The 12,374-nt window shown below is 49.8% G+C and overlaps 1 protein-coding gene across 1 annotated transcript; it reads left to right on the top strand.

The window, feature by feature from the left end:
- Nucleotides 1-3,213: 3,213 nt before the first annotated feature.
- On the top strand, nucleotides 3,214-8,667 carry LOC131266746 (Krueppel-like factor 17). Its single transcript, XM_058269369.1, has 2 exons — nucleotides 3,214-3,344; nucleotides 6,011-8,667. Exons 1-2 carry the CDS (start codon nucleotides 3,249-3,251, stop codon nucleotides 7,538-7,540), a joined length of 1,626 nt encoding a protein of 541 aa, XP_058125352.1. The 5' UTR covers nucleotides 3,214-3,248; the 3' UTR covers nucleotides 7,541-8,667.
- The last annotated feature ends 3,707 nt before the right edge of the window (nucleotides 8,668-12,374 follow it).

The following is a 12,374-nucleotide window of genomic DNA, read 5'->3' as shown; positions in this document are numbered from 1 at the left end:
CGCGCACCACAGAGCGGTTGGTGGGGCACCGCTGGAGAAGGGCCAAGAAGTGGGTGGGGACAGCAAGGTGGTGGTGGTGGTGGTGGTGGTGGTTCCGTTTCGCGTTCCGTCCGCTCCCCAACGGAGCAAAGGGAAAAAAGTTGCACCATCGCGGTTTGTTGAGGTTCGGCCCGACCGTGCCCCCTTGCGCTCATTGGTCGACACGGACGCCCCGAGCCCGCGTGTGTGTGTGTGCGCTGGTTTGTTTGTGTAGGTCTGGCCGTGTTTACAAGCGACCCCGCGGGCCGAACAACGATCAGCCGCGCAACACATCGTGTTCACGTGAACAGCGAGTGATGCCGGTCGTTCGATGCGTGATCAGAGTCTCGGACCGCCATTCCCCGCCAAGGCTCCCGTCAGCTTCCCGTCCACCGCACACCCCTCAAGCTTAAGGTTCTCTTGCGATTTTGCACGTACGCGCGGCGCTTCATCATGGGAACGTTAGAGGATAGGAATGCCGCGAACGAATGCAGTGGCCTGGTGGCCGATGATGATGTCGATGATGGATGGTGACGAAGCAACTGCCAAGCCCGGAGCCAAGACGCGGGATGCAAGCGAATGAACGGCCGTCACCCAAAAACAAAAAAAAAACAAAAGGCGCGCGGGCGGGGTGTGTTTCTTGGAATTCGCGTGTGTACAACCCACGGACGCACACACCAGCGAGCTGACGTAAACAGCAGCAACAGCGGGTAATGTGCGTGTGCGCGCGCGCGCGAATGCTGTCATTCCAAGCGCCTTCGAGCCAAAGACACAGAGCCGCCTTGGATGCTGTTTATTTTTAGCCGAAGCAAACGGCGCTCGTTTGGAGCTGGAATAAAGGGTGGCCCGTTGAAGAACCTGCTCCGGGCAGTAAGCGCCTACTACTGGAATCGTCTTGCTAACGACGAGCTGCCTCTTGGAGCTTTTCTGGGCGCCGTTACGCCAACGCTTCAATTACCCGGTGGCCAATGACGTCGCGCGGATTGGATTCGTAACGTTTGACGTCATTGTAATATTCGCAAGCTCTTTCATTAACGTAACGTGCAAAAAAAAAGGTTGGAACAAAAGTGTTCAGACAGGTGGATTCTTGGACGGAATCGATTCACCAATTAGATGATGTCAAGGAAAAAAGTTGATACTATTTTAATTTCTTGTTACCGTTACTATTTTTCTAGTTTAAAAACCCTTCCAAACTAAGGGAGGAATTCAAATAAAAGAGCCAGTCTTGAAATCAACTCAAGATAATTTTTCAAATGCATTCCCATAACAAATAAAAAGCATATGTTTATCATGGATTTAATTTTAGACAGCATCGCTGCTTTCCGCTTAATTTCGTCACCTTTCTGCCTGTCATGTGATAGGCCTACGCAATGGTATTAAAATTATTTTTATTATCATCCAAATTCCCCATGAGATTAAGGTGAACCGGTTCCGATATGCCTGGGACGCGTTCTTGGAAGTCTTTGGACCGAACCGCCGCTCGGGAATGCACTCTATCTCTAGGGCAGAGGCGGCGTCGCCTATGTTTAGCCGTCCCGAAAAAAACGGTCCAAAGTCCACGGGCCCGCCGAGGGGAACCAGGAAATCCCTCCGGCACCAGAAGGCATTGATTAGTCAACCTAGGATCGTGTCCCGCGTGTGTATCGGAGATCGAACCTGTCTAACCCCGCGGAACGCTCTGGCACTCCCGGCGTGTGTAGTGTTTTTTTTACTTCCTATGCTAGGCTTCAAGTAAACTAAGTTTGCCTAAAAATAAACCGCCACATCCCTGTTGCGCCCACCACACCCGGGATCGGTTGGGAAGGTTGAAATAGCAAAGCATGCCAAAATATTGTCCCCGGACTCGTGTGTTGTTGGGTGCGGGGGCTCACTACCCGTTCGACCGAAGCTTGTTGGCAGGCCTGCTTTTCCGCCTTTCGTTCCGATGTCCGATCGCCGGGGCGTGTGGATCACCCTGTGGCTTCCCGTAGGAAAACTGAAAACCCACACACCATACCTGCCTCCCGCCTGCTGCCGTTCCTCCGCGCTTCGAAATTGCCGGTTCATTGCCGGTCGGCGTGCCAGTAGTAGGTTGAGGATGCTGATGAGCTCACACACGATTCCGGCAGCTTCCATTTCCATTGACCCGCATCCGCCACCGCCACGGCATTCTTCCTACGCGAGCGCACACACATTCCTGCACACACGCGAGCGCGCGCACACACTTGCACACACCCACGTCCACAGTGTGGAACGGCGAAGGAAAGAAGGACGACGGCGACGACGACGCGTGCGCGCGAACGTTCGTCCAAACACGTTCGTGCTTGCCTCACTGCCTGCTGCGATGCGTTGCTTCTTCGTCATCATCGGGCCCCCTTTTCTTTGCGATGACTGTTTTGTTGCCTGCGCCTGCCGCATGCCATGACGACAACAACCGCCTCGACGATGACGATGACGACGACGACGACGACGACGACGGCACGAGGGTGAGAAACGCAAGGGATGCGGGACGGGCGGGGGATGTAAGTCCCCGACGAGAGACGCGCTCGGGAGCTTCGGGAAACCGCGCGCGAACGGAACACGGCCGGCCATTCAAGAGCAGCGCGAGCCCCAAACAAAAGCTTACAACGTTTTGTGCCGTCGTAGCGAACGGACGTGTTTCTCGCACGAGACTCTCTATCCACAAACCAACACTTTAGTACTAACCGCGGCCCTTCGGTCAGTGTGTTTAAGCGGGTTTCAATTTCAAAGAAGAAAAGTACAGTGGTGTTACCCAGTCACTAGCAGCAGCAGCAGCGCGATCCGACCAAGCAGTGCATTTTGAGCCACGATTCGCGACAGATGCTTTAGCGGAGAGCAAAGCCAACGGTTAACGGTCAATCGCTCCGGTAATCCGCCAGTAAATGCAAAGTGAAAAAGTTTAAAATAAAGCTACAGTTCATAGAAACAGAAAGAAGTGTACTATCGGAAAGAGTAGCCACCACGGAAGTGTGTTACAAGCAATCAAGAAGATTTTAACTACCAAAAAAGAAGTGATTTTGTGAACCACCTCCATCTCTAAACGCAGACAACAAAGAATCGGCTAGCGTGAAACCAAAAGGCAGCCAACAACAAGAAGTTACAAAGGTGTAATGTGCTAAAGTGTATACCGTAAATCGTGACATTAAATTGAAGTTAAATTTGAGTGAGGAAAGTTTGTAGAAAAGAAAGCTTCCAGTGAAAAACTCGTTGTAGACAAAATTGTACAAAAAATGGAAAACACGGCAGCAATTTTACTATCGCCCCCTGCAACGCCCCCGTTACAGGATACCAGCCACCAGCAGCAGCAGGCTGTGGAAAATTTAAAGGTAAGCATGGTGAGACAACCAATACCAGAACCATCTAAAGCAGAGGCTCGTTTCCTAGTGATGATGTGTGTTTCTGCCCGGTTCCCAAACCCGATCCTCGATGGCATGTGGTTAGATGGTTCGATCGAGAACGATCGGTGATGCTACTCAGCTTAGGAACAGGTTTTCCCGTTGGATTGAGAAGGATTTCTGTGTCTCAATCCGGTTGATTAAAATGGTGAAATTTGTCTCGTTCGAAAACAACAACTGTCTGGCACGCATCCGTGCCTTCGCGGGGTGTGTGTATGTGAGTTTTTTTAAAGTGTGGAATTTGTTCCCGTTGTGGGCATGATCGTGTGGAAGATTTCGCAACCGAATTCAAAATTGTTTAAATTGGTGCTTCGCTTCTTTTCTATCGAGTAGAAAATAGATTTTTACGCCCTCAGATATGGCAATGGTGATTGTTATTCTGTGAATCTTTGGACCTTTCTAGGGTCATTCACTGGTGGGCAGGATCAAATAGAAAAAAACAGCAAGAAGAGAGCTGCAATTAAAACACTTGTAAACGTAGTAATTTGCAAGCGATGTTCACGTGTCACCCTGCGATCGGTATAACCTTGGCAACACCCTCGGACCGTGGGACATGGAACGTGGAAATCCACCCCCTATGACATCCGGGAGTGGCCCGCCGAATTTTGAATGTCTCATTTTTCCTGGGATTTGTGCACCATGTGTTTGTCATGGCAATCTGGCATGATCAGTGCAAACAAGTGTTGGCACGTACGGTTTTGCCCATCGTCAAATGGTCGCGTCAGATGAATTCTGGCGAAATGTGTTGAACTATTTTTACCACACCGTTTCGCTTTTCTTTTATCTCTCCTTCACATCCCACTCCAATGGCGCGTGATTCAATCTATCCTATCACGCGCTGATTTCGTGATAATTCTTGTGAAATTTTTAATCGCGCCCGCCCCCGCCGCCTGTGTTTCAGTGTCAGCGCAACGGAAAAGGGATCTGAAATTAAAATATCTGAGAAAATATGTGTGTCTGTGTGTGTGTATTAGGAATCACCACCCAGGCAGATGACATTTTCCGGCGTTTCTCCGACGCGTTTTAGCATGCACTTGCAAGAATGGAGCACGGATGGATATAAAAATATCTTTTTTCGGTGGTGTCCTTCGCGCAAACTTGAAACACTATTAAACCCGTCCGTACTCGTAAATCGGTAAACTTTTCTCTAAATAAAACTTGTACATATTTCACCACTAGCAACCCGTTTTACGTTATCGCCCGAGAATGTTTCAAACTGTCGAAATCGGGCACGACCGTTCGCGCACGTACGTCAGCAAATTCCACAGCCCTTGAGCAAAAGCGAAGCCTCCTGTCCGGGTTGTTCTGCACGCAACGCGCGCGCCCCCTGCCGGTGCGGGAACGAGCGAGAAACATCTGTCCGATCGGCCCTCTCACTTACGCTTGCTTGCTCGGTGTGTGGTGCAACGTCTGAGCTCCGCGCCCCGCGGCGGGGCGAAGGACCGACCGAAAGCAAATCGACGGAAAAGGTGTGTCGGCGGCCCAGCGCGCTCGCGCACTCTGTCTCTCTGTCCCGCTCCCGCCTGCGGAGAGTTTGAACACAAACATCGCGCCATCGCACCGTCGCACCATCGCACCGTCTGTGCACGCTCGATCACGCTCTGATCACGCAGCGACCCGGCCACAATCAGCTGGTGTTCACGTGAACACCATCCGAGCAAGCGCTGGCGGACTTTGGACCCTCGCCTGTATGTTGTGTCGGCTTTTGACGCGCCGCCGTCTCGCGAACCCCTACCCGTCCTCATGCGCGCGCCGCACAGCGCCTTCGTCCTGTGCGCACTACTGGATGCTTCTCGTAGAAGCGGCAGCGAGATGTGTTGCTTTTTTTCTCCTCTCTTGCCACTTGTCAAAGCGCGACCGCTCGATGACGTCTCGGCAAACACACTCGCTCTCTCATAGCGCCTTGCACGGTTCAATTGCCTCACACTATCTCTCGTCGGATGGATGTAAGGTGTGCCCTCGTTCGGACCGCGAACCGGATTTTTTCGCTTTTCGCGCGCGCTGTCATGATGAGCGGAACCAGTGCCAACACCGCCACCCTTCCCTCCCTCAGATGAATAATCACCCCTCCGCCCGCCCCCTCGCACAGCGTAAAGCAATCAGGGGGCCGAATGTGAGATTGCGTGTTTTACAACCCGAATGTGGGAATTTTTGGCCGCCATCAAAATCGGCTGACCATACGGCAAGGCGGGGGGGAGAGGGGAAGAAAAAAAAAGGTACCGATTAACGCAGCCCGTGCACGCCATTCGATGTCTCGTGCCCCGGGGCACGGTTGATAGGTTGGGGTTTTTTTTTTTGTTAACCTCCAGCCCGATCCGTCGTACGTTTGTACGTATTATCAGTTATTGTTCCCGTTGTTGGCCTTGCCTTATCAACCGTCCACACACCCTCGCGATCGGCTACGGGCGTTTCCGATGCGCCATCTCGCGTCGTACGTGACCCCAGCGAACACGGACGCAGTGTTTTTCCAGCATCGTATGTCGAACACCCGTTATCGGAATCCGATTTGAGCAGCCCCTGAAGATGCAAATATTATACAGTGCTGCTAACAAAGTAGCTAACGTGTTGTTTTTTTTTCTCTTTTTTGTCCTCTCTAGACAAGTAACGCAGTCCGACAAGCGTTGAAACGCAAGCTGGAAAACGCCAACGCCAGCGAGTCACCGGCGAAGGCCAACGGTACCAACGCCGGTCGGCGGGTGAACTTCGTGACACCGAACCAGTCGGACGCGTCGGAAGATGAGTCGGATTTGCCACCGCGCAAGCGCCAGTACGTGCGCAATCCGGACCAGCTCGAGTCGCATGCCGCCCTCCAGAAACAGCTGCAACAGCAGCAGCAACAACAACAACAGCAGCAACCTTGCGCTCCCACACCGCCCCCCTCGGAATGCTCCGGATCGGAAGATGAAAACACCAAGTCCGGTTCGGATGAGGAGCGTAGCTACTTCCAAACAGCGGAACCGACGACGACGACGACAACGACAACAACGGCCCCCCTCCAGCGTGAAAGTGTGATCATGCGCATCAACAAGGACGGCTCGTGCACGAAGGGTGGAAACAACACGGAAACGGTACCGGGTGAAGGTGGTCTGAACATCTTCAGAAGCTACAAGTTCAAAATGGGTCCACGTATGTCACCTCCACCAGCGGCACAGGTCCCGGTGCCATCCGCCTCTCCGGCACCGGCGATCCCGATGGAAACCGAACAGCCAAAGGACTTGAGCAAAACCTCCACCCTCACCACCACCACCACTCCCTCTCAGCCAGCCCCAACGACGACAGTATTCTCCGCCGTCAGTGTGAGTGCCGGTGGCAAGCGTAAGAAGAAGGAATCGAGCCCGTCGACGGCGGCCACACCGATCCTCCCAAAAAGCGCACCATCCGCCTCCGCGAGCACCCTTCCTGTGATAGCACCGAAGATCAGTGCCGCCGGTCCTCCTGCCCCGGCCGCTCCCTTCATCCTTGCCACCCACAACGGGTACATCCTCGTGCCGCCCCAAATCTCACACAATCTGCTCGTGGCGGCCGCACCAAGTGAAGCGCGCCCCATGGTTGGCAAGTCTCAGAGCCAGGCGGAAAAGCAACCGCTGGGTGGGGCTGGTGCCAGCAGCGAAGCAACGACCGCCGCTAGTAGCAAACCGGAACGACGACGCATTTACGAGTGTGATCACCCGAACTGTGGCAAAAACTACTTCAAATCGAGCCACCTGAAGGCGCACCAGCGCATCCACACCGGCGAGCGGCCGTTCAACTGCAAGTGGCCGGACTGCGGGCGTCGCTTTTCCCGCTCGGACGAGCTGTCCCGCCACAAGCGCACGCACACCGGCGAGAAGAAGTTTGTGTGTCACGTCTGCGAGCGGCGGTTCATGCGCAGTGACCACCTGTCCAAGCACGTCAAGCGTCACAACAAGGACGGAAGCAAGGCTTCCGGTGGCGGCTCCGGTCGTCGCTCGACGCTGGCGGCGACATCGGCAGCGACCGCACCGCCGGCCCAGCCGACCGCGATCCTTCCGGCGGAAGTTAGCATGCGCACGCTGTACCACCATCCGATCGCGGCGGCGGCGGCTGTGTTCCACCAGCATCAGGCCACCCACTCGTTCGCGGCCGTCCAGCAGGCGTCCGTTTACTAAGGGCGCTCTTCCGGTAGCGCACCTCCCGTGTCCTTGTGTCATATTCATTTATTTTCGGGGGAGCGAGATCGCGGTCAAACCATTCCAGTGTGTGTGACTCTCCCCAGGTGTTAGTAGTTGTAGTACGCATTAACTAAGGCGAATCCGATGGTCGGTAGTAGCGAAAGGAAAACGGGAAAAGGGAGATACTACGGAGGAGCTTCTAAGAGGATCTCGATTCGAAGCGAGGAAAGAAACTGCATATACCAACAAACTGTGTATCTATTTTATCTCTCCCCCTCCCACACTAATGCGGCTAGGTTTAAACACTCTGTGTGTGTGCGACACACTGCGCACACTGTCTGTGATCGTTTTTTCTTACGAAACGGAAAACTTCTAAGAAAAGGGCACCCGTTTAGCTGTTTAGCTGTACTATCTTTCTTATCACAATCTAGCTATTTAGCGTCGTTGAGGGCGTGTGGCTCCGGGGAAGAAAGTATACAAAAAAACTTCACTAGGAGTAGGTACTATGAGGGCAGGAGATGAGATGGAGGGCCCACACACACACACAGCCCGTAAAGGGAAGGTTGAGGCGCAAGGAGAAACAGAAAAGAAGACTCACATTCAACGGTTCTACTGTCGGTTGTAAGATTTTAATTTGTTCTTATAATTATGTCATTCGTTGTTTTATTTTTTTTTTTTTTGTGTATATCTATTAGGGACCCTGAGGGATAGGACGGGGGAGGCAAATTAGGAAGAGAGATAGAGAAAGAGAGTTCAGTGAAAGTGGCAAAACACTCCCGCGTTCCTTCCGTTCTTCAGCTAATGGTTTCAATTATTTATTTTAGTTCTTAATCGATACCGATTAATTAAAATGCCACAGAGTAAGACGAGCGGTCAGGTGTATGTAATGTATCAAATACTGCGCGAGTGAGAGTAGAATTGGCGCGTCAGCACAGAGATCAGTGAAGGAGAAGAGCTACAACAAAAAAACACATGTGTTAATAATTATAGGAAAGCCAAAACTCTATTGGTCAATGTTCGGTAAATAATGGTGACAAAAACAAAACAAAACAAAACCAGAACTAAAAGCAAATGCATCAAAAATCACTTACAAAGCAAGTAATATACATTCTTCTGATCAATCTAAAAGAACATATTTGTGTGCTGTTGTTTATTTCTTGGGCAAAGGAAAAGAAAGAAACTGGGCTAAAGATTCATAATTTGAGGCGTTTACCTTGCGACACTTGTGGGCATTCCGAGAAAACGACGACTCTATCGGCGCGATTCGTCAAAATTCCATTCAAAAAAGGGAAACAACTCCCAGGCTAGTTGAAATGATAAGACCGTAATGTTAACCCTAACATTACCCGAACACACCTCCAATGAAAAACGAAACGAAGGGAGTGGACTTCAGCGGGCAAATGCGTAAACAGTTACGCCGCAAGGGCCACATGGCAGGGTGGCGCACACGTGTTGATGGCGGTTGACGACAACGTGCGTGCTGGTGTGCTTGCGTGAATGGAAAATTTCTCCACGATAAGTCGGTGATAATTTATGGGAGGTTTTTTTTCGTTATGTGGGGTATCCGTTGTTTGTTTGTTGCTCTGTTTACTACCCGCGGAGGTTACGGTTTTGGTCATATTTTCGACGTACGTAAAACGGGTAAGCGAAATCCATCCGGTCCATTGACGTTTTTACATATGCAAATGCTTTTCCATTTTTTGGTTTTGACGTCGTTGCTGCAGCTTTCGTCATTAATCTCGAGCGAGGGTGTTGCTAACGACGTTGGTAAAACGAAGTAAACGCCCTTCAATTGAGCACTTCACTAAACGGTGCCAAGCCGAACCAGGCAGAAGACGCTACTTGTCGCTGGTGGGTAATAAATGTGTGCGTGTTGTGGCTCTTACCATCGGCCATTCGCTTTGCCGAAGATATTCTTCTTATGTTCGTTTCATCCAATGCTGCGCCCGTGACTTGCAGCGTGGGTTTTTCCCACTGGGCCAAGCCCGGAACTGGTTCGCATTCCTTCAAGTATCTCAACCGACATTACCTTCTTCGGTTCCGTAATGGTGGTGGTCCCGCGAAACAGCGGGAAAAGCCCAGAGATCGTACAGCATCAACGAAAATCCCCCGCTTTTATCTGCCTACCACGGATTGGCGCAGCATACGATCGGTTTTCTAGGTAAAAAAAGAGCTGGTTCCACGAAACTGTGGTTGGGTTTATTTGGTGAGTCGGGGAAATTTACGGGTTTGTTTTTATCCATTTTAACGCACAAGATCAACGAACGATCAACATAATGGTTGTCGGTTTCGAATGGAATCTTTTGTTTCTAGTACCTCCCAGGTAGAGGAAACTTTTAGCTGAGTTCATTTTTACTAGAAGCCGACATATCACTTTCCAGGTTATCATGTTTACAAAAATTCTAAAAATATTTTTCATCAAAAATATACCACAATATGTTTCAAACAGTAATTTATAATTTAGGCATAAAAATCGAAATAACACCCAAGCAACATGTTGCTGATAGCTTTCGCGTGGTGGTGCGTAAACATGTTTACTTCCCTTCCTGGGGGGAATCGAAAAAAAAAACGACAAACCCCAAACTCATCGAGTATTTGGAACAGCTGCCTGCCTTCGTGCACGGAAAACTCCACGAAGGCCATCGGATTGAGGAAAGGAGGGGTATTTTTTTCTTAAACAGATCAAACCACAACATGAGGCGCTAAACCAACCAGCCGAAATAAACAAACCCCGTATGATAGTTCCGGACGGAACTCCCATTCCTGCACGCGTGTTTTCGACCGATCACGTTTTGGCCCCGTGAAGCAGGGCGGAAGCACCGTATCAAAAACAACGTTCAAGGGCCGCCCCGTAATAGGGCGCGGTTCGTCCGTAGTCTCGACGGGCAAGACTTTGGACTCCGACGCAGAACGACAACGCAGAACGCGCAAAGAAAACGTCCACGAGTGAACCGAAAATACAGATGCTAATTGTTTACTAGCGACCAATTCGTCCTTCGCCCACTGATAGATCTTAAAAATAACCAAAAATAAAATAAGATACCACCCCCGATAAATAAACAAACAAACTGACAATCGCACCGGTTTTATCAGCAGCTATTCCGGTTTTTCGGTTGCCACACTATCGGGCGAGGCTGGAAACCACTTTTAGGCCGTTATCCGTCGTCAAACCTCCCCCTTTTGTGGGTCTCGCCCCACACCTTCCGCACATCATCCCATCATCAGCTGATCCCGATGGAAAGATGATACGTCATTGAGTTCGCTTCATCACGCTGCAACATTGTTTACCTTTCCATTGTCACCCTTCCTCAAGTGTTCACTTCCCCTCCGTAAAGAAGGAATAGGAAGAATAACCTCTAAGGGCCTTTGGCTGCGTGTGTAGGTTATTACTGCACCGTCACCACACGGGACGTGCCCATGACGCAGCGGCGCCCAAACAACAACGCGACCATTATCGAAGGTGGTGCTGCTCCATTGCGACGAATCACCCAATGGAGTGCCAGAGCTGGAGGCAGTGCAGGTGATAGGCAGTGATAAAAAAGTAAAGATAACAGACGATGATCACGCACCGGCCGAGTGACTGCATCGTGGACGCTGCTCCTATGGCCGAGTGTTCGGGAGTACCGAAATTCCGTCATAGGCGGTTTCACCCTGATGGTTGAAGCGGCGGCGCCACGTTACGTTAACCTTCGTTAAGCCAAGAAAATGTGTCTTCACTGCCTGACTGACACACTGAAGCCACCCAGCAACATGGTAGGCGCCGGCCGACTCGTACTGTTATTGCACGACCGTTCGATAAACAAACTGCCGACCTTGTTGTTTGGGATGTCTCATCACAGCCGCGATCGCGTGTTCTTCCGGCGAATGTTCTAATCGGTTCGCAAGGCGGTGGAATGATGGCGGTGGATGAGAACAAATGTTAACCACCACGAACCGGTTAGAGGTGGCTAAGATAGTGGAGTTCGAGTGGGACTTCCTTTTTGAAAAGATATGAACGTTGAAGTGGCCTTTGTTGGGCCTTAGTATTCGATCTAAATAAAAAAAACGCCTACTAGGACGAGTAAAACCTCATCGTTGTGATTAACACGAACGATATTTTTCTATTCCAAATTCCCACATAAAAATCAAGCAAAAGCTACCGTATATTACAATTATATATTACCGTATATATTAATTCTTTTAAAAGAATTTTTTGTATATGATACACACGTTAATTGATAAAAAATCTTGGAATTAAAAGCAATAATTTAATCTCTGCTATTTGCACGATTGATCTTTATAACATAAAATAAAAGCCATATTGAGTTAAATTTGAATTCTAAAAGCTATTTTTTAAGGTTTATACCTTTTCTACAATTTTTTGATAATGCTTTCAAATTGTTGGCAGTCGTATCGAACATTGTTTTAGGTAGAAAAAGTTAAGCGTGATATTTTCTACTAAACTATATTTTTAGAAGATATCTTGTTAAAAAACGGTAGAGCACCAAGTGATGGAATATCAGAAATTTGTACAAATTCTAAAAGTAAAACAACCCCTTTTTTCCGATACAATGATTGGGATAAAAAAAGGTGATGTTATAAATGCGAAAACATATGGTACATTAGGGGAAGTTTTCTGTTTTTCAAATTATTCATTGCTGCAACGCAATTGCATGGCCTGCCAATCACATCAAACTCCATCCGGGATGAAGAGGTAGGGGAGGCATTTCTTTGAGCGGTGAGAAAATACCCCGGTTTCCTTGACCACATCATAACGCTTATCAAACGATCATATGTTGTCGGAATAGTTTGGTGTCGTTCTAGAACAGAGCAAAAACAACGCCTCTGGGTC

This window comes from Anopheles coustani, chromosome 2 (assembly GCF_943734705.1).
Source record: "Anopheles coustani chromosome 2, idAnoCousDA_361_x.2, whole genome shotgun sequence".
Lineage (NCBI taxonomy): Eukaryota > Metazoa > Arthropoda > Insecta > Diptera > Culicidae > Anopheles > Anopheles coustani.
This window is presented reverse-complemented; position numbering and strand designations above follow the sequence as displayed.